The sequence below is a fragment of the Mus caroli genome, chromosome 8 (genome assembly GCF_900094665.2).
Source record: "Mus caroli chromosome 8, CAROLI_EIJ_v1.1, whole genome shotgun sequence".
Classification (NCBI taxonomy): domain Eukaryota; kingdom Metazoa; phylum Chordata; class Mammalia; order Rodentia; family Muridae; genus Mus; species Mus caroli.
The window spans coordinates 42,255,558-42,280,242 of NC_034577.1; the positions used below are offsets into that span (position 1 = coordinate 42,255,558).

Consider the following 24,685-nt stretch of genomic DNA (forward strand, 5'->3'; position numbering starts at 1 on the left):
AAGATTGAAGCAGAAGAAAATTAAGTAGTTATTCCAAGCAAGCTCTCTGGCTAAGATAAAAAACTGCCACACAGATAATGGATGGCCCAGCTGATTCAAACGTGTCACCAGGACTGGAAGTCTATGCTTCCAACTTCTATATCAATAATACCTATGTTGTCTATATTAGTCTTGCATTCATTACATGCCAAACTGCTCTTCAAATTCTATCTTTGTTCTCTGCAGGCTAGTGGTTTTGTATGCATAGAACCACATATTTAAAAAACCTGAAATATATATCCACTGTTTTTCTTCACTTATTGCTGGTCTAAAAAAAAAAAAAAAAAAAAAACGAAAGAAAGAAAGAAAAAACAAAACAAAACAAACAAACAAACAAAACAATTAAAATAATTTTGACTAGCAATCTGGGATTAGGTCAATTGTTTATAAGCTACCGATTTGAAATGAAATAGCGTAGCATCTCACTATCTAGACTGCTGTTTTAATGTTTAAAAGATCATCTTAAATATAATGTATTTGCATAAATATATTTAATGGGTTCTTTCTTGTTTTTGACTTAGTAAGCTTTATTGTTTGTAAAAGAATGGCTTCTAGATTTTAATCTAAAACTTTTCCATCATCTATTGATAAAGATCAGGGTTTTTTTAGTTTGATTTATTAACCTTATTATGTTAACAGATTTTCTAACACTGAAAAAACCCTTGCATTGTCTATTAGATTAATAAACATTTGGTTCTTATTAATTTGATCTACCAGACTCTTATTTTTTATATATTTGTGGGCTGTGATATGAAGGAAGTGATTTAAACTTTTACACGGACCTGAGAAACAGTGTCTGCACAGCTTTTCCTGATAGTATTAAGGTTATGACAATTGCATAATCGACCTTTGACCTGCCTCACTTGAAGAGAACTGTTCCAGGCAGCTTTTAAACACTGGATTTAATGTAATGGTGTTGGTGTTGTTTTTTGTTTGTTTATTTGTTTAGTTTTCAAGACAAGGTTTCTCTGTGTAGCCGTGGCTTTCCTAGAACTCACTCTGTAGACCAAGCTGGCCTCCAACTCAGAAATCCACCTGCCTCTGCCTCCCAAGTGCTGGGACTAAAGGCATGCCCCACCACTGCCCAGCTCAAGGCTAATTTTTAAATAAGTCTTTCTTCACACTTTGAAATAATCTGGATTTATCATCATTTCTGAGAATCAATAATTTCCTCCGGAGTTTCTAGTGATGCAGTCTCTCTGTACTTTCTCCTTATTTTTGTTCTGAGTCCTTAGCATGGGGTTTTCTTATTCAAAAGTCTTTACTCATGTGTTTTTGGATGGCTAGAGATTGAACCCAGAGACTCACACATTCTAAGCAATTACACATCTTCCCTCCTTCACTTTTAATGTGGAGGCAGGGTCTTGAACATGTAATCCTCCTTCCTCAGTTTCTAAGTAAGAAGGCAGCCTGAAGCACCATGCCCTGCCCTACTGTTTTTAAAGAAACTGATGTTTTTGTTTGTTTTTAATTCTAGTTTTATATTGCTCACCTAACCCTTATTTCCTTTGGTATCTTTCTTAATAAGTCCTCATTTCTTAAGATGTATGGTAAATTTCCTCATTTTTTTTAACCACAGATATAGATATATGTATGTATGTATGTATTTTTATTCTGTGTCAATATATTTCCCTATTATTGTGGCTTTTACCATCTTCTATACATGTTAGAAATACAACTTTATTTTTATTTTCTATTGTTTCTTGTCTCAATGAATGGAAATAATAATCCACAGGGTGAGAAGCGGTTTTGTTTGTCTTTTTGTCATTTACTTTTAATTTGACAATACTTTGCGATCGCATTTTGGCTATAAAATGTCACATGACTATTTTGTTTCAAGTTTGTGATGCTAATAGCCAACTGGCTTCTGAAATTATCCCATAATACTGTAACTGAATCATATCTATTCAGCATTGTAATCTCTGTCCATATACATAATGTAGCTAAAGAGGGAGGTCTTGCTCTGCGCTCTGAATTCCAGACTGCACAGGGACTCATGATCTGCCTGGTCCAGCATCCTGAGTTCTAGGGGGTTACCCATATACACTGTCAACCAGCTGGATCTCTTACTTTTTATTTTAGATCTGGCTGATTCTGAAGAAGCCAATCTGAAACGTCACGTTGTAAGTGTGTTTTAACGGTGTTTCTTTTTTTCCAATACTAAACTTTAACTAGCTAATTCATTCAGTAGAAGAGTGTGCGCCTCTTCTACACACGATGTCTTTTGTTGCTCGGTTGTGTTTGAAACTGTGTGCCCCACACAGGCTCTATGTAACTACTCTATCTCAGAGCTCCCCCATTCCTATTAAAAATTTTTAATAATAACTTCTATCTTTATAGATATTAACAAAGCCACCCTTATTTTGCTTGTTGCCTGCATTTACTTGGCCTCTATTTTTCTAAAATGCTTTTTAGAAAGCATTTTAAGCGTGTTCCTTCTGAATATCAATAACGTTTATGAACCGGGTGAACAGCTTATGTCAAAGTTCTGAACATTTATATTTCATACAATGCGTGCTGCAGACTTGACTCCTTCCATCTTGCTTTATGACTATTCATGACTTTCCCTGTTTCCCTCCTTTTCCTGGGAGCTGTTTTTGCTAATTTGGCCAGATTGCTGTTCCTTCCCCTTTCCCCCCTGCTAATTAGGTAGGTCTATTGTGCTTTCTCATCTCCTTAATGATCACCTTCCTCTCCTGGCATTCATATTCAAATACATGTTTTTCATTATTACATGAATGCGAGATAGCAATTATTTCGCTCTGAGAAAGCTCTGTTTCTTAAGGCACTCCCTCCTTCCTCTCAGATGAGATGGGATTGTGGAACTCCTTGGCTCTCCCACAACCATTGGAGTTCACAGAGAATCTTGAACACCTTTAGTTGCACCCAGCCTTATCTTCCTGGAATCTGGTCCCCATCTCCTTCACCACCTGCAATCACCATGTGAATTTTCCTCTTGTCCTTTCCTGGTTCCTCGATTTGCTGTCTCTTCTCGGATATGATGGCCCACAGTGTTGACACAGCCTCTCAATCTTTACCTACCCTAAATACTACGTACCACTTCCCTGACAGATGAATGGCTCGCAGCCCAAGTTAGCTTTAACTGCATCATGTTCCTCTCACTTCAGCCTCCCTAGAGCTGGGATTGTGGGCGCTGAGCTACCACATCTGGCTGATATGTATGATGAGATTCAGGATGTGTTATCTTGGATACGGCCCTTTGGCATTTGAGAAAATGGTGGAAGCAAAAGAGTTATAATACACAGCTAGCAACTGTGTTTTCAAGAGAACATTTACTCTTGACTTGGGCCAACAATGTACCTTCAAAACAGGATGGGAGCCTGCCATCTCGTCTTCATTTTGCATGGGTTTCCTTTGCTTTGGGCGCCAGCTTATCTCTCCACCTAGTCACGTTAATCGCTCAAGGATTGTCTCCCTAGGAGTTAACAAGCCCTAGCCTATCTCCATCCCTCAAGGCTGAAGGCACAGAGATAAGACAAGAGTAACCCAGGCCTCTTAGACAGTCATCTATTTTTTTTTTTACAACCATTGTTTTATAACGTCTAAGTCTAGTTCTCCAGAAGACACCTAAACTAGTCAGACATTAGTGACATTGAAGGTTTTGGAGAATGGACTCTTGCATTAAGATGTATAGTCCTATGCCAAACCAGGAACAAAAACTGAAGGACTTTGATAAAAAGAATTTAAAAAGCACAAGGTCTGAATTGTATCTCTAGCCTTGGGTCACGAAGAAGAGAAGACTACTATCTAGCAAGAGACCCAGACAAAGAATAAATAAGTACGGTGGCCCTCTCCCTTAAGACTTAATCCAAGTGGGCCTGTTAATCAACTGGCCGGGAAGATGCCCTCCCAGAAAGCTCTCTGTTTAACAACTTAAGAAATAGCATCAAGTCTGCCTCAAATGTAAGTCAGCAGAGAGCTACCCTTGGCTGTTGTCCACTCATCACAGGAGACTGTCCCCAGTCCCCCACCCCTGCCCCACTCGGAAAGGTCCCCTTGGGTTTTGGCCACGCTCACCCCAGGAGAGAGAGTACCTTCTTCCTCAATGATTTCCTTGGCTACTGGCCACTCAGAATGTTTAATTTAGAGTGTCTTGTACTTTCACGTTACAATCTCTGTCTTTTACATTATACTCGGTCTCATCTGAATTCTTTTAATGGACATCACAAAGACCGGATAAAGGACAAGCTGCCGGAGAGAGATCCCCATAACAATCACTGCCCTGAAACTGCAGTGGAATCCAGAAACGGCAGAGCCCAGAGGGAGAGATGTCCTCATCGGATGAGAACAATTATCTACCATGACAAGGCTTTAACAGGGAGGAGAATTAGTCTCCTGAGAAACAGGATGTCCACTCAAGCAAAGAACTTGTTTGGAACACCTTGCAGAACTAGAACCAAGTCAGCGATCAACCAGACCACAGCTAGATCAGCACTAGTTACTTAAGCATCCTTCCTGGTTCCCTGTCACAATTCTTCCTCCCTTTAAAACTAAAAAGCTCATGTTAGTTCTCCAAAGATGGATTTGGGGGTTCACTAGAACCCCCTTCCCCCTATTCTTCCTAATGCGTGCATTGACTCAATGTCTTTTTCCCCCCTGTACTTATTTCTTTAGGTGTTATGCTGAGAAGCATAGTGAAGCCTAGACCTTTGGGACCCCAGAGACCATCTGTTGCCCTGAATCTCTGGTAAAAAGCAGCCACTCTCCCTTAGCCCTCTTCCATGAAGCAGGTCACCAAGGCACACAGCCCTTCTCCAGAAGGCACAAGGCTGCCCTGAACTCCCTGTTCTGAGACCTAGCATGTGCTGTGGACTCTCTGGCTCATCTCCAGTGTTCCACCTCTATGTGAATCCCAGGCCGACGTGTTGACGCACACTAATGTGCCTTTTCTCCTGGTGGTCTGTTCACTGTCTGTCCCGTGGATTCACAGTGCCAGAGCTTCAAGAAATTGAGCTGGGGGATTATTTTTAATCTCTATATCCATATAGGCAATATTCTATAATGTTATCTACCTCTCTGTCGAATCTAAGCATAGCCATACACCTTCACCTGTGCCCTGAATTCCCGCTTCTTTATATAAGGTCCCACGACAAAGAATATATGTGCAAGGTCTTCTCTGATTGGCCAGTCTTCTGTTAGAATGGCTGTGGTTACAAACTTAGTGATGGGTGAGGAAATCCATCCTCCTTTTTTACATTATCAACCACTTGTACAGGACCCCGGGTTGTCATTTATCTCATAAAGCATTATTTCAGTCTTTTGTAATTTCTATTTTGCACATTAGAAATTCATATAATCTTATTTTTGTAAAGACGAAGAAAATCAGATTGCTTTTGTCTTCCTAGAAAATAATAAAATATCTTTAAGACTGAAGCATTTTTTTTCCTGGCTATGCTTGTGTGTCATTCATATGTGTGGCTTGTGTGTTTCTTATGTAACATGTGGGGTGTGTGTGTGGTGTATGTGTGGTGTGTGTGCATGGTTTGTGTGTGTGTGGTGTATGTGTGGTATGTGTGTCTGTGTATGTGTGTGTGGTATGTGTGGTGTGTCTGGTGTATGTGTGTGTGGTGAATGTGTGGGGTGTGTGCATGGTGTGTGGTGCTGGTGTGTGTGTGTGCCTATCTGAATTTTGTTTTCTGTTTTGGGCATTAATTTTCTTTGTCATTTCAAATCATTAGTTTGGATTTGAACTAAGACGATGTATACTCTTTTCTTCGACAAATTATTTATTTTATCTTACCTGTTTATATTTTAATTTTGGTCCTGAGAATTAAATTCAGGGCCAAAGCATATGCTCTCCTGTGAGCCATCTCCCCAGGCTAGCTTAGTTCTGGGTTTCTAAATAGTGATTATGTGGGTTATTGTCCCTCTAGTACTTGACTACCATTGCTTTCGTTGGTTCTAATTTTACTGGTACAGGTTTCTGTAGGTGTTTCTTATTACATATACTTAAATGTATATGTATATGTATAATGTGAGTCTGGGTGGATATGTTGCCTATGAGTTCAGGTGCCCAAGGAAGCTGGAGGCCTGGGATGCCCTGGAGGTAGAGCAACCTGCGGTTGTAAGCTGCCCAGTGTGGGCGCTGAGAATCAGCTGAGACCCTGCCAGCATAGCACAGGCTCTCCATGATGAGCCATTTCTCAGGCCCCACAGTTCTCCACTTTAGTTCATATCATTCTCTCTTATCTCCTCTGTCCTTTTTTTCTCAGAAGCCTTCGGTTCTGCTTCTTTGCCTCTTAATCCTGATGACTGTGTGCTGGGTACCACTGAGCACCGGGTACCATTAAACATGCTGTTTTCCTGGGGTCCTGTGAGAAACCACGGGAAGTCCTACTCTGTGCTATGAACAGGACTTTCTGGTCTCTGAAGCAGATCTCTATACTGGCATTTACATTCTACCAGGAGTGGAGAAAGAACCTTGCTTAGGTTTCCCTTCTCCCTGAGGGGACAAGAGAGCAGGTGTCCCTGTGAGCAGACACTCATTTATGTAGGTCTGATTTCAGAGGCAGACCAGTCTCTGTCTGGAACCCCAAAATGACAGCAGCGTTCTTTCTGGTCTTTCCCCATTCTGAACTCTCATGTGACAAAGATAAAGAGTCCCTGCCTTTGCCTGGTCCTTTGGGACCCTAAGAGTTTCTTCATCCCATTGGCACCGTGGATCAGTGGCCATCACTCAGCACAGTCAGGTTGGGAGGGTGGTAGAAGAGGGAATCATTCAAGCCACTATTATGCCAGAATCCTGGGCACACATTTACAGGGAGCCCCGGTTACTCTTCTAGTGTTCTTTTGTTTCTTCATTGACCAGGGGCAGAATTCTACATAAAAGATGGCGTAGGCTAGGTGGCCTAGCGCTTGACTAACCATGCTAATCTTAGCCTTGGCACTGCAGAGAAAGGCTTATCTCTGGCAAGAGCCTACCCAGGATTCCTTCCTCTTTCCTCCTCTTCCTTCTCACCTCTCACCAGCAGAACTTCCCAAAGCATGCATGAACTGAACCTGGACTAACCATGGCTGAGGTAATGCTGCACGTTTGCAGGAGCAGAGGCACTGAGAACTGGATGGTGATAAGACTAAAGGGAAAGCCAAGTCCCAAAGGGACGAGTTTCTGAGGGTGGAGCCGCACAGCTGGGACACCTGGGCTGAGTCACACTTAGCACCCCTTCAGAGCCTGGCTTCTATCTGCCTCTCCCGTTTCCCTCCTTTACAAATCGAGTTCCAGTTTTGACTTCAGTGATGCAGCAGCACAGATGTGGTGTTGCCGCTGCTAACTTTCCTCTCTGTGGCCATTGTAAAAATTAAAAAGCACACAGTAACTTTGTCTGTGTATTTTAAAATTGTAAAGTTCACACCACTTAGGCTTTGGGCTGTTTCTGGGTGAGGAATTGGGGGCAGGGATCTTTATAGAATTATTATTGGTCAGAGAACAAAAGTTTTCTTAGTCTTAGAGAAAGTGCCTTTCAAATTTCAACCCTAGAACCAATATTCCATGTTGGAGTTGGTATCTGTTCTTGTCTGGTCAGGAATACCAAAGACATATATGCACATAGCACAGACAGCTTTAGCATGATGAAAAAAAATAAACCCTCTATTTTATTCCTTCTTCAAGACTGTGGGCTGATGGGAGACAGCTGTTTTATGAGAAATGTGTCTCTGACCTGATGAGATAAATTCTCTTCAAAGAGGAATAAAAGAAAATAGTATTTAAGAATTCGGAATGTGTGTCATGGTTACTCCAAACCCCTCACACCTACAGCCAGCAGGGCTGCAGAAAGAGAAGTTTCTTCTGATGCACAGCCCCCCCCGAAAAAAACCCTCAGGGGATTTAAAGGAATAGAGAGGGAGAGGCAGGGAGGGAGAGAAATGGAAATAGATGAGAGAGAGAGAGAGAAACAGAGAGAGGGAGGGAGACAGGAAGGGAGAGTGGGAGAAACAGAGAGAGGGAGGGAAAGAGGAAGGGAGAGAGGGAGAAACAGAGAAGGAGGGAGAAAGGGATAAAGGGGGAGACTGAGGAATAGAGGGAGGGATAGAGGTAGTGAAGGAGGGAGGGGGGAAGGGAGAGAGGGATGGAGTCAGAGAAGGAGAGAGATGGAGAGACAAACAGACAGAAAGACAGAGTTGGGGGGGAGGGAGAGATCTGTGTAAGATCTAGTCCACTTGCCCATGACTGTGACACTGAACTCACCCCAGCTTTACAGGATCTAAATATAACATGTAATTAACGGGAGTCACCTGCCAGTCAGTGAAGCCATAAAAAAATCTGATTAAAATCAAATGTGATGACAGGCCAGGAAAGAAAAATCTGTTGATAAAAATAAAACCCCTAGGTTTCTCCATTATGAGGTCCCCATGTAATTGCATCAACGGGGGTCTCTACTTAGTCCTTCTGGCAGGTGACGTGGCATTTTCCAGTGTCCTTGAAGGTATAGGGACACAGGATCTAAGGAACACCCTGTTTTAAAACTCTGCAGAGGAGCTAAACTAGCATGCTACTTTGGAGCTGTTTCAAGGATCTCTGGCTACTGTTAATATTGTTAATCTTTCATTTTTATTGTGTGTGTGTGTGTGCTGTCAGGAGCAGTGGCAGGAAGCACATTTTGTCAATTAAATAATTAATCCCACAGTATAATAGTCAGTAAGGAAAGACTGACATTAGTTAGGCTCAAAGCAAAAGAAAGCCTGGGAGGGTTTTCCATTGTGCTTGCTCAAGAAAAACATCATTTGGTAGCAGGCTTGTTTCTCTGCTACACCTACCAATCCTGCCACAGCGAGGAAGACAAGAAAGAAGTCTGGACCACAGACGGGGCTCACTTGGTGTGAAAGCATTAATTAGGTCCTGGGTTCAGATGCCAACACCCATGAAAAATGCACTTTTGCTGGATGTCAACCTTTGGCTTTCACAGGAACACAACACACACACACTCATACACACACACACACACACACACACACACACACAGAGAGAGAGAGAGAGAGAGAGAGAGAGAGAGAGAGAGAGAGAGAGAGAGAAAGACAGAGAGAATAAGAGAGTGTGTGTTCACAAGGTTTTCCTAGTGCTAATCTTCATCCACATGAGAAAATCAGATCAACTTTATTTCCTATCCATGGCTTGCATGAGCTCACTCCTCTCTACCCAAACCATCACATTGTAATGGAAAACTGGGGAAAATCCACTGTCATAAAACAAGTGGCATTTTTTTTTATTCTTGTTTTCTTTTTTCGTTTTTTGGACCCGCACAGAGCTCTGGGGCGAAACTCTAGAGGCTAGAAGTTCAAAGGTTCCCCTCCAGGACAGTCTCATGGGGAAGAGCTAGCCGTGGGCCTCTCCAAACCTGACCATCTGGGTGAGATTGTGTGGGGCCTCCATCAGGTGACTACCCACAGCACACTTGCTACCCTAGGGCATGGTACGCACAGGTACACATGAGCAAGAATTAGCTGCATAGCCCACTGATGCTTCTAATGAATTTGAATTCACAGGCCTGAGCAGTGAGTCCTACCAGGTCTAAGCACTTGCTCTTTGGCTCTTCCTGTCTCTTCCGCTCATAACCTGCCCCTCACCCCATCCCTACATTGAAATCCAGATGAGAGGCCTCCATCTTCCGCCTGGCTCCCTTTCACCTTTGCTAGCTCCCCGGCTCGCAAGGGGCTGACGAGAATGGTTCTCCTTGGAACCCTAAGAACTCTGGTTTAGTGGCTTCCACAGATGGTGTCGCCAATGCCGTCAACAACAGCCTGCGCTGGATTAGCACTGCCTAGGAGGTGAAAATTCAAGTGAGCTATTTTTAACCTGTTTAAGCATCCTCCGCTCTGCCAAAAAACGAAATGCCAGCTTGGGGTGGGGATGAGCCTCGCGGATGCTTCGTGCCACATGTTCCATTGACTTGTCTCCTAATCGTGCTCAACAATGTAAGGCTGCTCTCCCCACAACATGGCACCAAACAGCTATTTTTAATGTATATGTATATGCATATTATATGTGTATGTGTATATATATGTGTATGGTGGTATATGTATATGATGGCATATGTATGTGTATGTGTATATGTATATATAAAGTAAGACTTCATTTAGGTTTCAGATGACACTCATTGTCTACTTTTAAAAAACGGTGAAAAGTGTATGTTGATAATGTCTTCCAGCTGTGCAGAGGTTGTGAGAGGAAAGCTTAGGTTCAGCATTCTTTATTATCTGGTATATATACAAATCATATAAATGTTCCCTGACTTACCAAGAGTATACAGCCATATGTGTTCTGTATCTCCCTCAAAACGAGTTAAAAACCTGAAGCTATCTTTTCCCTCTTCATGAGATTTCATACCATCATTTAGTAGAGCGTGCTTTTGATGGGGATTACCCTTGAGGAAATCAAATTAATTTATTTTAGACTACGAACTGACTTGGACAAATGAAAACCCTCTCAGTTTTTGTAGGATGGCTGCTCTGGTAATGTGGAGGAGAAAGGAATCATGGGAAAGTTTTAGAATTGTGAGTGACAGATGTCCTGCACTCTCATCTTTTTTTAAAGGGTCTTGGGTTTTCCCCACCCTAATGTCAACTCCTTTAGTGACTTTGCCAGGGAGGTGACTGGAAGCACACACACTCATATCATTTATTACTAAACTTCCATTTTTTTCTAGTTTCCCCAGTTAAATTAGCCAAGGGACACTAATCCAATGGACTTTGAAATGAACATGGAAGAAGGTTTGACTTTTACTCGAGAAATCTTGGCCACATTTCAATACTAAACAAAACAACATACAACTAACTGCATGCCTTTATCTAGGACAAACTCTTGTCTACACTTTGAGAACCAGTCATTCTAGGATGGCAAACTAAAGTTACAGGGGTCACTTTCACTGGTAAGACAGGGAGACAGGAAAAGGGAATGTAGAAATGGTCACGAAATATATGCAAATGACCAAGCCATTGAATTATGGGAAACCAGATTGTGTTAAGGTCTGAGGTTGCATGGGAGGAAGACAAGGGAACCCTTCTGTGGCTCACTCTTGCTTATGCTAGACACCAGTGGAGGGCTGGTATAGTGACGTAATCTAGAATCCTAAGCCTATTCTTAGGAGGTTTTTATGAGGGTTCCCCCCTCCCCCCTCAATACCTGCTTCCCTTATACCAGTCTTAACTCTAAAAGCAGTGTTTGTGAGTGTTCATTCAACTAAGAAAAACTTGAAACTTTGATCATGTGTGAAACTATCACTGTCACACATGTATCATGTGTATCCACGTGTGTCAGTACCCGGGTCTGTGAACCCATGTCTCATGGGTGGCTTTCTACCTCCCATTTGATATACTCTGTGACCCGTTTGGTATCTCTAAATCAGAACCAGTAGCCAGGACAAAGAAATGTTCTCTTTCTCTAGGGCTTGAAACCCCGGGGCACCTCTTAAGTTAAGAACGGAGCGGGTGGGCACCTACCTTGTCTAGTATACTCGTCGGCTTCTCTGTGGACCAAATCCTTTACTCTGTTTCCATAAAGCAGCCGTGAAGAATCATGATCGAAAGCTTTCAAGGTTTCACTGGAACTATAGGACTTCTGCGTGGGGACCCTACACTCCTCATTGTCCGCGGACGAGTTTGTATAGCGCCGTTCCTTTTCCCGTCTGCTCTTGGTCAAGGAGCAGTAAGGCCTGCGTTCCTTCACATCCATACTTCCTTCATTCCTTCTCTGTGCACATCGGTCCGGCTTCTTAGAACTTCAGCGCTCAGAGTTCAGCTCTCACGGGCCTTTCTGCGAAGAGAAAAAGGTTGGCATGACGTCAGCGAAAGCATCCGCAGACTGACTCCTCGCTGGCCTTCTTAGCTGAGGATGGGCTCAACAAAAGCTTTGCTAGCTGGAATCCCACTTTCAACATGAAATCAATAGCCCTAAGATTCTTCTATTAACATAGTCTGTAACACCGACAGGTGAGACACAGTCCTGCTCTGTGTTACATTAAATACGTTACAAGATTCCTCTCCCCCCACCCCTAAGAAACGCACACATGAATACAACATAGAAATTAATCTCGAGCTTAAACAACACTATAGAAACCCGCTAAAAAACCTGGCGTCAACGGTTTGTTCAGTTTTCCATTGTGGAAAAGTTTTTGCCCATAGCATGTACCTCTTTTGCAAATAAATCGCCTTTCTTTTCCTTAACCCTCCCACCCCGGCAAAAAAAAAAAAGTTATTATTATTATTTTCTTCTCTTTAAAGCATAGGAACAAATTGGGAAACTGGGAGATTCTTACAGCGGGGACCTCATCAAATGAATTGAATAGTTTATTCTTTTTCTTTCTTTCTTTTTTTTTTTTTTTCCTTTTTTTACAAAGACTTTTGCTTTCAGAGGTTAATTTCCATGCGTTAAGGAGCTAAATGTCTTCAACTGTGGAAAGAGCTGGCGCCCCTCTCATACCCCTCTCGTTAAATGCCCTGATTTCCCTCCCTGGCATGTGCTCTTCACCAGTGCTACCCTGACACTTAAGGCAATTCAAGTGGCTAATTTGATGGGGGCACTTTCTTTCTTTTCTTCCCCGTAACTGCCGATAGCAAGATTCCATTAGACGGAGCAGGGCAAGCTGTGTTTCTTTGCTTAGCAGCTCTGCTTCCCAGTTTGCTGGACAGTACGGAGCAGGTTCGGGTTTCTGCTGCAACCTGGAAGATGGAGAGCGCCCAGGGCGAATTGGCATTCTATGCCCCTCCGTTGTGTCTCACTCTGTCCTTCCTTTTTAACCTTTTTCCTTGGAGCCTCCTCTTCAGTCCTCAGTGCGATCGCCCCACCCCAACCCTACTTTTCCTCAGGGTACTTTTGATCCCAGCGATTCCACAACCAAGTTGAAACAGACTCCTGGCTAGCCCCGGGTCCTCTCTTTGCTTCTGGATCCTTCCGGCCACGGCTTGCATTATCTTCCATGGAGATGCTCTGTGAGAAATGGTCTCTCCACCTCGTCGCCATCCACTACCATTAGACAGATCACACAGCTCTTTAATACACTGCCCGCGTGGAGTCTCGTGGCCCCAGAATTGCCCACGTCGAGTTGTCAGCCACTCTTCCTTCTTCCAGCTTACCACAATAGGTCCTAGACCTCTCTTTCAGTTCTGCCTTCCACCAAGTTACTGAACGTGGGGCAAAGCTCTGGGATGGAGTGATCACAGAACCCCACCGTGTTTGCTTAGAAACTTTTGGGATACTCCTCCAAGCCCTTTCTTCAAACAAATTACAAGTCCCGCTACGCAGATGACCAATCAGGGCTTTCCTCAAATGGGTCTCTACATGCAGGTTCTGCAATGAGCCAGGCCATTCGAAGTAATGACGAATATTTCATACTGGTCAAAGAGAATCGTGATTTTTGCCATCGTTTTTTTCCTTTATCGTGACCGTATTTTTTTAACGTAATATTTTTCATTGACTCTTCTAATTCACTACTCCATGACTTCCTTGCGGAGTCTTCGAATGGTTCTTAATAACACCTGAAATTTTTATTGTAGCTTTCCTTTCAGCTTAATATGAAAAAAAGAACTTAAGACAAAGTGACAGAGACTATAAGAAAATTAATGAGTTTCCTTATTTTTATTATTGTAACGAAACAAACGTTATTTTAGGGAACCATTTACTGAATGCCTTCCCAGAGGACCTGGGACGGAACAAAACATGTTACTGCTTAAACGGAGCCTCCATTTAGCGAGTGAAACAGTCACATGCTTCCCAGTGGGGATGCTAAATAGAAATTACAGGAGGTTATAACGTGGACCAGGCTCCTACACTGGGCTCCAAATGAGCCATGCCTGCTAGGGTTCAGAGCTAAAAACCATGGAATTATCCTCTAACCATGCGAGAGTGAAGCTCCTCCAAGCTCATTGAAGGAGCCAGTCTCCATCAGTGTTAACCACAGACTCACTCATAGCTATATTTCCAATGAAAAGTAACCTGAAAGAAATTGCTGGCCAATCCGTTTCTCTTTTTCTTCTCACCTTACAGGAAACATAATTTCCCAATGACTGGTCATTGCTTTTTGCTTTTGCTGTTTTCCTTTTTTCTTTTTCTTAGCAGCCCTTCTCTGTTTATTAAAACCAACTGGTCTGCTAAGCCCATTAAAATGCTGATTCTTTGTTACAGTGACCAGTGGCCTGATTTTTGGAATCTTAAGAAAAAGACATTATAATTGGCCTTAATGATCTTTAAATTACATTGCTATAATTTCATTATTTGAGACACTGAATAAATATATCTTAAGTTCAAAATGAAGTTCCTTTCTAAACTAGTGTTTGGCTCTTTGGAGGAAAGGCTATATAGATTCTCAAAATTAAATGGTCATCAAAAAGCCTTTTAATTGACCAGAAAATATAATTCAAGCATTTCCAGGAAAAGACGTTTGGAATTCTAGGGTGTTGCCAAACTTCTGCTTCTCACCCTAAGTTGATATCTGTTTAAAGATTAGCATTCATAATGATGGCGTTCAGCAAAATCCACAACCCAAAGCATGATGTTTCAACTTTTGTTGACTTTTAATTGTAAACAGGATGCTCTTTGTAATTTTCATGATGCAGTTTTATACTCTTATAGACTAGGTACTCACAGTTCTTTGATATGGTAACATGAGTGTACTATCACAAAAATAAGAAACGTTGTGGTACTGGTACATCAATGAAATGTTAAGCTATTAGCATTCAAGGTAACTTTAGTTTTGTTTTATGGTGCTTGAAACCAACCCAGGGCCTTGGGAATGGTAGGGAAGTATCATACTATAGAGTTATTTCCCAACCTCTCTTTCAGAGCCTGTTCTTTGTCTGTTTTTCCATTAGTGGGCAGAGAGGTCTAGAACTTTTTGTTCCCAGTTAACTTTTTTCCCAGGGGTGGGGGGAGTAGGGATTCTGCTATGCTCTTTGGGCCAGGCTGTCCTTGAACTTGTGATCCTGTGTCTCAGATTTTTGTATGCTGACCCACGCATATGGGTCACCAGACAGTGCACCACCATGTCCAGCCAGTACTCTAACATCATAGGTCATTTGTAACACAAGATAACTAAGTTTTATTTGCAAGGCCATTCTAAGTTGCCAAGATAAATCAAGATAAATCACACATGCTATCAAAGACGCAGGCAATCTGATCTTGAACACTCAAAACAATGCAAAGTTCTTTGTATCGCTCATTCTGCTTTTGTGCATAGTTCAGGCTCTTTGAGGATCTAATTGACACTGTAATGCCTGTGACTACTGACAAGTGTCTGATGGAAGCCAATGAGTTCAATATGATTTCAAACACCATTTCCTGGGTTATCGCCTCCACTCAAGGCTGAGAAGGGGAAGATTAAGACATGCAAGTGTTTGAGAGGCTCTAGACTGTTGGCATCCTTTGATAGTGACCGCAGGTCTCTCACAAAGGATAAGGTCACTGTGGGCAGACTCCACACAAAGAACTTTAACGAACTGGGGCGGGAGGTGTAGCCTTTCAGAAATGAAGCTATTGCTAAGCGAGTGAACCCAGAGTGTTTTTTTTTTTTTTAGTGAAGTGATGTGAGAACAACATTAGATGGATACAGCTAATTTCCATTACCTCCTTGAAAAACAAGGCAGTTACAAATGATAGTCCTTTGGAAGTTGCAGCTGCACTTAAAATATCTACACTACTAAGCTACTTGTTTCTCAGTACAGACATCTTGACAGAATGGATCTACATTGGTTTTCTGACTACCCATGATGACACCAAAGCAATGTACGTTCAGTAGATGCTATTTGAACTTTGAGCTTTTTGATGGGCTAGTGGCTTGTGGTAGAAGGCCTCTTGTCATGCTGGGCAGCCACCATGGGGCTCAGTCCTTAAAGTCACAGAGGTGCAGGAAGGACCATATTCTCTGCTAGGATGTTAAGTGGCTTTAATATCCCTGGAGTATTACAGCTTAGGAAATCTCCATTTCACACTGGGTTTGTTGGGGTTATAGTGCATCAGCAAGCAGCGAAGGAGTATCTGGACTTTGAAAGGTTTGACTAAACAAACGAATGAACAGGCAGGCAGCTCCAGCTTTATGGACACTGATGAGGGTCACCACAACTTCTACTGCAGACACAATACTTAAAGACTTCTTTTATTACCTATTTATTTATGGCGTGTATGTGTGTGTGTGTGTCTATGTGCATGTGTGCACACACAGATAGGTAACCACAGACACCAGGAGATGGCGTCAAATCTTTTCTGGAGCAGGAGTTCCAGGCTGTAGTGAGTAGCCCCATGTGGGTGTTGGGCACCAACCTCTAGTCTTCTACAAGAGCAGCAAATGAATGCTCTTACCATGCTGCTATTTCTCCATCCCTTGGATATAGTGTATAAACATACTTTGAACCAGGCAGAAAATTGAACTTAATAAAATCATATTCTTAATAAAAATGATAATAAGCCAGTTAGTGGTGGTGCATGCCTTTAATCCTAGCATCCGGGAGCTAGAGGCAGGTGAATCTCTGTAAGTTCCAGGCCAGCCTGTTCTACAAAGTGAAGTCCAGGACAGCCAGGGAAGTTATACAGAGAAACCTTGTCTCAAAACAACAACAACAACAACAACAACAATAGTAATACCCCCCAAATTCTACATTTAGAATCTAACCTGATTTTTTTCCACTAATTTATTTATTTACTTTATATTCTGATCAAACTAACCAAATTTTAATTGGAGTTTCTGTATTTTTTAAAACTATTGATGCCAATGATTATAATGTTGACCTATCACTGACATGCGAAAAATCAGCTATACTTCTAAAATTCCAAGAGCTGAGATTTAAAAGAATGAACATGAATACCCCAAAGGTAAAGGACCTGCTGGTCTAAGTCACTCACGCTTACTCTGACATCTACCTTGTGTAAGAACTACAGAGGAGTAAATGTTACCTTGATGGCCCATGAGCATAGGATGCCTGCCTATTTTCATTACAGTTGAAAAACTTACGCTAAGAATAAGTAGATTTTGGGCAAAACACTAATTTATCGCCCTAATAGTTTAAAGATTTAAATTAAGTCACTGATACACAACAGCGAGAAATTTTCACCTTTTTTGTTATAATTCACATTTCCTTAATAAGTTAGCATTTATGAATTACCAGTTATGTTAATCAACTGCATACATAACTTCCTGTATTGCATACATTTTGAAGTATTTCTTTTTATTGACTAGATTAATAGCAATTGAACACAAGAGAAAAATCAATTTTTATTGTTCCTCTTGGAGAAAATGGTGTTTCCTGAGGCAAACTCATAAACCAAAGAATTGAAATAATTACGTATAAAAATAAAGTCATATTATGGTAACTTTCTTGGTAATGTTAAATTTATGTGTATTGATCATTTCAAATTTTCCAGTTTCCCACAGAAGAAACAGATTGGCTCACCAAAAACACAAGGAAGTATGAAAGGCGACCCAAGAGCAGGGAGTCACTGTAAGTCACAGAAGTGACTGCTGCTGAGAGGATTCAGGTGGTGAGTTTCTAGGACTGAGAGGGTCAGCACCACTTAAGGTGTTTTCTTTAAATATGACAGTTAATAAAGATATTAGATAACAGTTATATAAGCTATCTCTTTCTTACTTGCTAGACAAGTCTCAGGAACTAAATTTACTCTCCTGTCTAAAAGGACAAAGGTTGGAGCTGGAGACGCACTTCAGCAGATAAGAGTTCTTGCTGTTTTTGCGGAGGAACCTGGGTTCTGTATCTAGCACCCATATGAACACTCATAACCGCTTGTAACTCCAGTTCCTCGGAGTCTGGTGCCATCATCTGGCTCCAAAAGGAATAACATACACATAGCACATACATACAGATCAAATACACACAGTCAAAACCAAATATGCTAAAATAATAAAAACTAGATAAAGTTTCTGCTGTTCCCTTGTTTGCATGTTTTTCTGTTTGATTGCTTTGTGATAGAATCTCTCAGGTTGCCTTGATTTGCTATCCTGACGGAGCCTCCAGATTTCCAGAATTAAGGGCGTCCAAAACCACCAAGAGCAAAATGACGGAGAAAAGAAGTTTTTAAGTCACTGATACCAAGCAAGAAAGAGCAGTGACCACCTACCCCTAAAAACAACAGAACCCTGGTCAATCCTGTACCCAGAGAGGAAGCTGTGGGAGAGTGGCAGACTTCCTAGCAACACAGGTCAGTCTAATAGAAAGTTGGGGAAAAATTTTAGGGTGCCACACTGGAGGAACAAAGAAGTGCAGGAAGACTGAATCCCTATTATCTGCAGAGGGTTCATCCTTAGCCTGGAGCAGAGTAAGACTAACCGTATTTGCGTGAAGAGCTCGCTTGAAAGCAATAACACCTAAGGCAAGTCCTCATCTGAAGAATGATGGACTTGCTCTCATCCCCGGGACCACTGACATCTTAGAAGAAAGAAAACTCCTTCTTGGAGGCACTATTCTTTAGTGTGACCCTTATTAGGGTGTTCCTAGCCTCTGCCTACTAAACGCCTATAGTATCCAGTTCATCACTAACATGTGTCCAGACTATATGTATATTGCCAGGGCAGGACTACCTCTACTTCCAGACCAAAGCATCCAGAGCTCACCTAAGTGTGCCAGCGATTACAGCAGCCCTCTGCAAGAGCCCCAGTCTGCACTGGGCCACGGACTTGGGGAAATGAGGTTTCAGTTTGGTGTGGAATGAAGGCATGAAACAAAGACAATTCTAGTCTCAGCTCGTCAATCTTAAAAAAACAAGACCACCCACGAACAGCTGCTTTCAAATAGCTTAACTGCACTCTCACAAGGCTAGAGAATATTGTAAAAATAAATAAATAAATAAATAAATAAATAAATAAATAAAGTATATATCATCGAACAAGATAAAATCCTCAATGCTTCTTATGCGTGTATGTGAAGGAGCAGAGAAATAATGAAGAAAGGCAACCAACTGGATGCAGAGCTGACAGAGATGCTCGAATTATTAGACATGAATATGAAGGCCGGCGAGTAGTTTGAATGAGATGTTCCTCATGAACCTGGGCATCTGAGCACTTGCTGTCCAGTTAGTAAAACTGTTCGAATGGGTTTTAAAAAGTGTGGCCTTGCTGGAGGAAATAAGTCATTGGGGTGGGCGTGGACTTGCTGGAGGAAGTACGTCACTGGGGGGGCTTACGAGTTTGAAAAGTCATGTTCAGTTTCCAGTGCTCCCTCTCTGTTTCCTGTTTGTGGGTGGGGCTGTGAGTCCTTGGCTCTCAGCCACCAACTCCAGTTACCATGCCTACCTGCTATCACAGTTCCCTGTCAGAATAGTGATGGACTCTTATCCCTCTGGAGCCGGAAGCACCAAATCAACTCTTCCCTCTCTACGCTACCTAGGTCATGGTGCCTTTTCACAGCAGCAGAAGAGTTAACTAACCCAGCAAGTATTATAACTGTGTCCCATATGTCTGAAATTGAAGTCGTCATAGAGGATAGAAAACGAAGACTGTAATCAAACCCAGAGAGGGGCGCTGCAATGTCTAAGATGAGCAATGGTGAATTAGATGTCACAAAACGAAGGGGCAGCAAAGTGGGAAAGGGAAGCGACAATGTCATAAAAAAAAAAGCTAATGGACTGATAAGTGGATCAATGAGCCAGTCGTTACAGAGATGCAGAACAACAGGAAGAGGTCAGTGTGGCGGCAGGGTTCAGAGGTCAGTGGGATGACAGATCCCCGAAGAACAGGACAAACAGGAGGGCAGACGATATTCGAAGAAAAAGGAATAAGCATAAACATTTCAAATTTGCTAAGCACAGCAAATGTACAGATCCCAGAAAGTCAACAAGTCCCAAGCAGAAGAAATGGGAAGCAATCCACACCAGTGCAGTTAGTCACGGGGAAAGCTGACCAGTCCCATAAGTCGTAAAGAGATACCTTTAAGAGCAGAGAAAAGAAGACTGTGGCTCTTGTGAAAGCATCTCAATGAAGGTAACGTGAGCAGGCAGACAGGAGGGCCCCACATGTTAAAGCACGGAAAGGGAACAAGAAGTAAGTCATCTAGAATTCCATGCCCAATGGAAATATTTCCAAATCTAAACTCAAATAGATGCACTTTTCATATACACAAGAGCCAATCACCATTAGACTCTTTGACAGAAAAATCTAAAGGAGGCCATGCAGTGGGAAGCAGGCATAGAAGCAGAGATGTGCACTAATCAAAAAATAACAAGTGGCACTCTTTAGTATGTGGAGAAATATATGATATGGTTTAAATCTTTGGAAGCTTGGTGACTATTTGAACCAAGAAAATAGCGCTCTCTTTCAGGGTCCATAATATGTGTGGCTGAAATTTTCTGCATCAGTAGCATAGAGAAGGGTTTCAGAAGCAGGTTGTGAGCTTTTTATACTGCACACAAAATGGCTTACTATTAACTAATGGTAAACTCTTATATAAAAGGCATACACTGTACATTCTGAACCTCTAAACTAACAAGGCAAAGAGTTGTAACTCAGAAGCCAGGAAAAGATCGCTGAGTTGATAAACTCAATAAAACAATGAAGTAATAAAGAAGACAGAAGATGAGGAAGATATTAACAAAGACACAGCGGAACTTTTAAACGAGTCAATATGGTAGACATAAACATAACTAATTCAATAACTATGTTAAATAAAAAGTGGTCCACACAGTCCACACTACAAACCAGGAAGGTTCCACATTGGATTTCAAAAGCAGGATGCAATTTGATGCTGTGCCCAATGAACATGTTCTAAGACACGAAGATGATAGAAGCAGATAATTAGACCTGGTTAGATCCCCAGGACTGTTAAAAACAAACACAAATGTTAAACATAAAGGGATGATAAAGGAAAAACCTAGCCTGAAGATATCAACAACCACATCTGATGGAAATGATTTCATCATAACATTCACTAGGCAGGCTCAGGCCAGATGACAAAATAAACAAAAGATAAGAAACAAACAAATAAAAACCAAACAAGACTAGATAGAGTAATAGGCTGGAGTAATGCAGAGGATTACGGTGGATCTAGGTCTGACCCAGGTAGACATATCGATCAGTGATTTCTTTACATACTTTTCATACATACAGAGAACACTTATCACTTGCAAGGCATGGCAAGAAGCGCTGGGGATGGAGACACAGACAAGACTCAGGCCTTTTGCCCTTTCATTGGAAATGAAAGCCAAAGAAAGGGTGACCCAAGAAAACTTTCACATACAGCCTCTCAAAAGTTCTATTACGGAGCAAGAGAATGGACGAAGAGATCTAATTGAGATCACAGACCAAAACTAGACTCTTCTGAAATAAACAAATGGAGTGAGTGACTGAATGAATGAACAGATGAATGTATAAGTAACTGACATTTAGTAAGACCCACAGGAGAAATCAGATTTAGCTTGAGCACAAGAGAGCAAGTCACAGTGAAAGGCTAAGGCAGAATAACACAGAACCCCCAGAAAACAGAGGCTGCAAGGGTTTGGCACACAAATGCCAATGGGTCCAAGAGAAGAGCCTGGCCCGGCATGAGTGTGGAAGGGCCCCAAAGAGAAACAGCAGGCTTTGAAGGGTACCTGAAGCAGCTCCACTAAGCTCCCACAGGATCCTATAACCCTTGCAGAGCTGTTACTCAGTTTAGAAAGTTCTTAGAAGCTGGAGTAAAGGGACAGGCGAGGAAACAGGAAATCACGGTGGCTGAGCTTCCTGAAGACGTCCAGGCACCGGAAGAGGTAAAGCTGAAATGTGTCTAAGTCAGCAGCATGGACTTAGAAAAGTGAGCAGGTTGGCCAGGGGCTCAGCAGTGATGCTGGCCTGACTGTAACAGGCTCCACACTAGAGAGGAGAAGGAGTTGGGTACCAGGATCTGTGCTAGAGCAACTGAACACAGAGCATCCTCCGGGACCTAGAGAAGAGGTTGCCATCCCAAACGCTGCTCAACGCCCTCCTCCTGTTTGCGTGATTGAAATCACGCATTGAGCATATAAATCTTGTTCCTCGTAGAAACTAAAACAAACAAATAAACAAAACCAACAAAAAGCCTCCAGATAAACCAAGAAGATAATTCTGCCCCTTAACATTTTGCTGTTTGGTTTTCTATGCATCTGTGTATGTGCAAGCATGTGTATATGTATTTAACATGTATAGCCTTATAGCGCATTTCCTTAACATATTATCAGTGTTCATGCCTTTATTTTAAAAATAATAAATAGGAAGCTGATTTAAAAAAATAACTCAAAACTATCCTTCCTGTTTTTCACAAAGACAGCAGATACATATATTTGGATAATGAAATAAATAGGAACAGTATACTAAAATAGCTTCATAATAGAAGTGAATATGGAAAAAAGTTTTAATTGGAAATTATATAGAACAGTGCCTTAGGCACTAAGAAAAGTAGCTTAATTCTCATCTAATTGTTTTTAAAAATCTTTCAAAAATATTTATCAGTAAATGGAAACAGAAACTGAAATGGTCCAAAAAGAAAAAAACAACAACAAAAAAACAAAACCAAAAAAAAACCCAACCCAGATAATGTGGTTTATTTATTCAGTAATGCAAAACAGGAGTGTTTTCTTCTATCATTTTAAAACAAATTTAAAAAGGATTTTGGCGGGGAGGGGGGCATGATTGTGTATTTAAGAGATTTTTTTCTGATAAAAACTATAAAAAGGAATATTTAATAGATATCATCAACATGTCGGTAGTTATGCATGCCTGCAAAAATGTGGCTTCGGGGAGCTCGTAATCTCTCCACTTAGAACAAACGGGAAGTCCACTCAGGAATCCAAAGGAAGTGAGGCAAAGGAAGTCTTCCTAGCTTGGAGACCTTTAGAGTAAAGTGTAAGTAAGATTCCTGACTATCAGCTTGCCTGGACCAACCAAACCCATTCATCGTATCTACCTGCATAGCCCTATCACCCGAGTAAGCTGCAGTTCTTGCTATAGAGGTTCCTATTGTCTTCATCCGTGCTTCAATGTGAGCCTGGCCCTTAAACTTCCAGGAGTAAACCGGTGGTGGTGCAAGCCTTTAATCCCAGCCCTTGAGAGGCAGAGGCAGGCGGATCTCCGAGTTCCAGGCCAGCCTGGTGTACAGAGTGAGTTCCAGGACAACCAGGGCTACACAGAGAAACCCTGTCTTGAAAAACAACAACAACAACAACAACAACAACACCCAAAATTCTGGGAGTAATCAGATCTGGTCTGAAGGAATAAGTAAGGAACATATCTATGTGTCATATATGTAACATTGTGGCAACAAAATGGCCTCTTATGCTCACCATGTAAAACAAAGAGCAAACAAAGAAACAAAGAAACAAAGAAACCAGACAGCTTGATACTGTTGCAGTTGTGTTTGTTTGGTTGGAGGAGGCCCTTCCAACTTCAAAGGAATGAATGGTCTGGGTAGATGTGTCAGCTATAGTCAAACACAAGATGGAAAAATGACACCCATTCACGGAAAGCTCCCACACTAAGTATTTTGTATGTAGAGATTTTGAATTACCAGTTTTAAGGAACAGGAAATAAAATGAATAGCGCTAAGACAAAGTCTCAAGTCCAGCCACCATTGTGGCCACACTGGGGCTCACACTCAAGTATCTTACTCTTTCTTTATTTCAATGCTGTCAATAAACCACAGGAACCCGAATCCAAACCTTAGGTTGTAGAGAAAAAGACAAGCTGGCCTTCTAGATGGTTTAAAAATGGCTGGAGCTATCCATGACTTAAAGTCCCATCTGATGGGCCTGGTGACAGTTGGAAAGGGCTTCTGAGATAAAGAGTTGATGTCATTTCCCTAATTGCTGCGCAGAGTCCTTTCCTTAAGAGTGGCCAGAAAAGCTCCTGGTGAATTATTAATTTCTATCTTGGTTATTTATTGAGTGCTTAAAATATGGCAGGTGCTCTACATGTATGCCCTCACTTAACCCTTACAATAATCTTGCTAAGAATTATAAATCCCACTTCATAGAAGAGAGCTAGGACCAAAAGGGATTAATTGACTTGCCCAAGATCATACAGACAGCAGCTGATCAGAATTTGAACCCATTCCTCATTATTCCAAATCTTTTTGTGTCTCTGGATTTATATGTCTATGAGTGTGAGTGTGTGCATGTGTATGTATAAGTGTTTGTGAATGTGTATGAGTATGTATGTGCTGCTGCATGTGTGTACGGGTGAGTGTGTATGTGTTGGCCCATGTGCATATGTTTGAGTGTGCATGTGTGTATATGTATGGAAGCCTGTGAACAGCTTCAACCATTGTTCGCTGGGTGCCATTTACTGTTTTATTTTGAGACAGGGTCTCTCAGTTGCCTGGGACTTACCATGATGGCTAGGCTAGCTGGCCAGGGACACGCAGGCCGTCACCTATTTGTGCCTCTCCAGGGACAGGACTATAAAAGCACACATCACCACGCCTGGCTTTTTTTCCCATAGGTTCTGGGGATCAAATTTAGATTTTCTTGGTTCCACTTTATAGATTGAATTTCATTCCTAGCCATCACACCTGTATCCTCAGTCACTGCCTTCACATCAAAACCTTAGAACAAGCAGGAGAATTAAACAATGAAAACCCCACGAACAACGCCAATACTCAAGAGGCTTACATTGGAAATATAAGTTCAAGGTGAAACTCAGCTACTAAGAAAGTCCCAGGAAAGCCTACTTAAGGTGACGCTGTCTCAAAA

At 41.8% G+C, this 24,685-nt stretch overlaps 1 protein-coding gene across 8 annotated transcripts in view; it reads right to left on the bottom strand.

The window, feature by feature from the left end:
• Tenm3 (teneurin transmembrane protein 3) overlaps positions 1-24,685 on the bottom strand; it is a 1,292,348-nt gene that overhangs the window by 443,851 nt on the left and 823,812 nt on the right. For all 8 annotated transcript variants that reach the window (XM_029480775.1, XM_029480772.1, XM_029480778.1 and 5 more), the window contains one exon: positions 11,494-11,806. In XM_029480775.1, coding sequence (XP_029336635.1) covers positions 11,494-11,725 — 232 coding nt within the window. In that variant the 5' untranslated portion in view covers positions 11,726-11,806. The remainder of the gene's footprint in view (positions 1-11,493; positions 11,807-24,685) is intronic.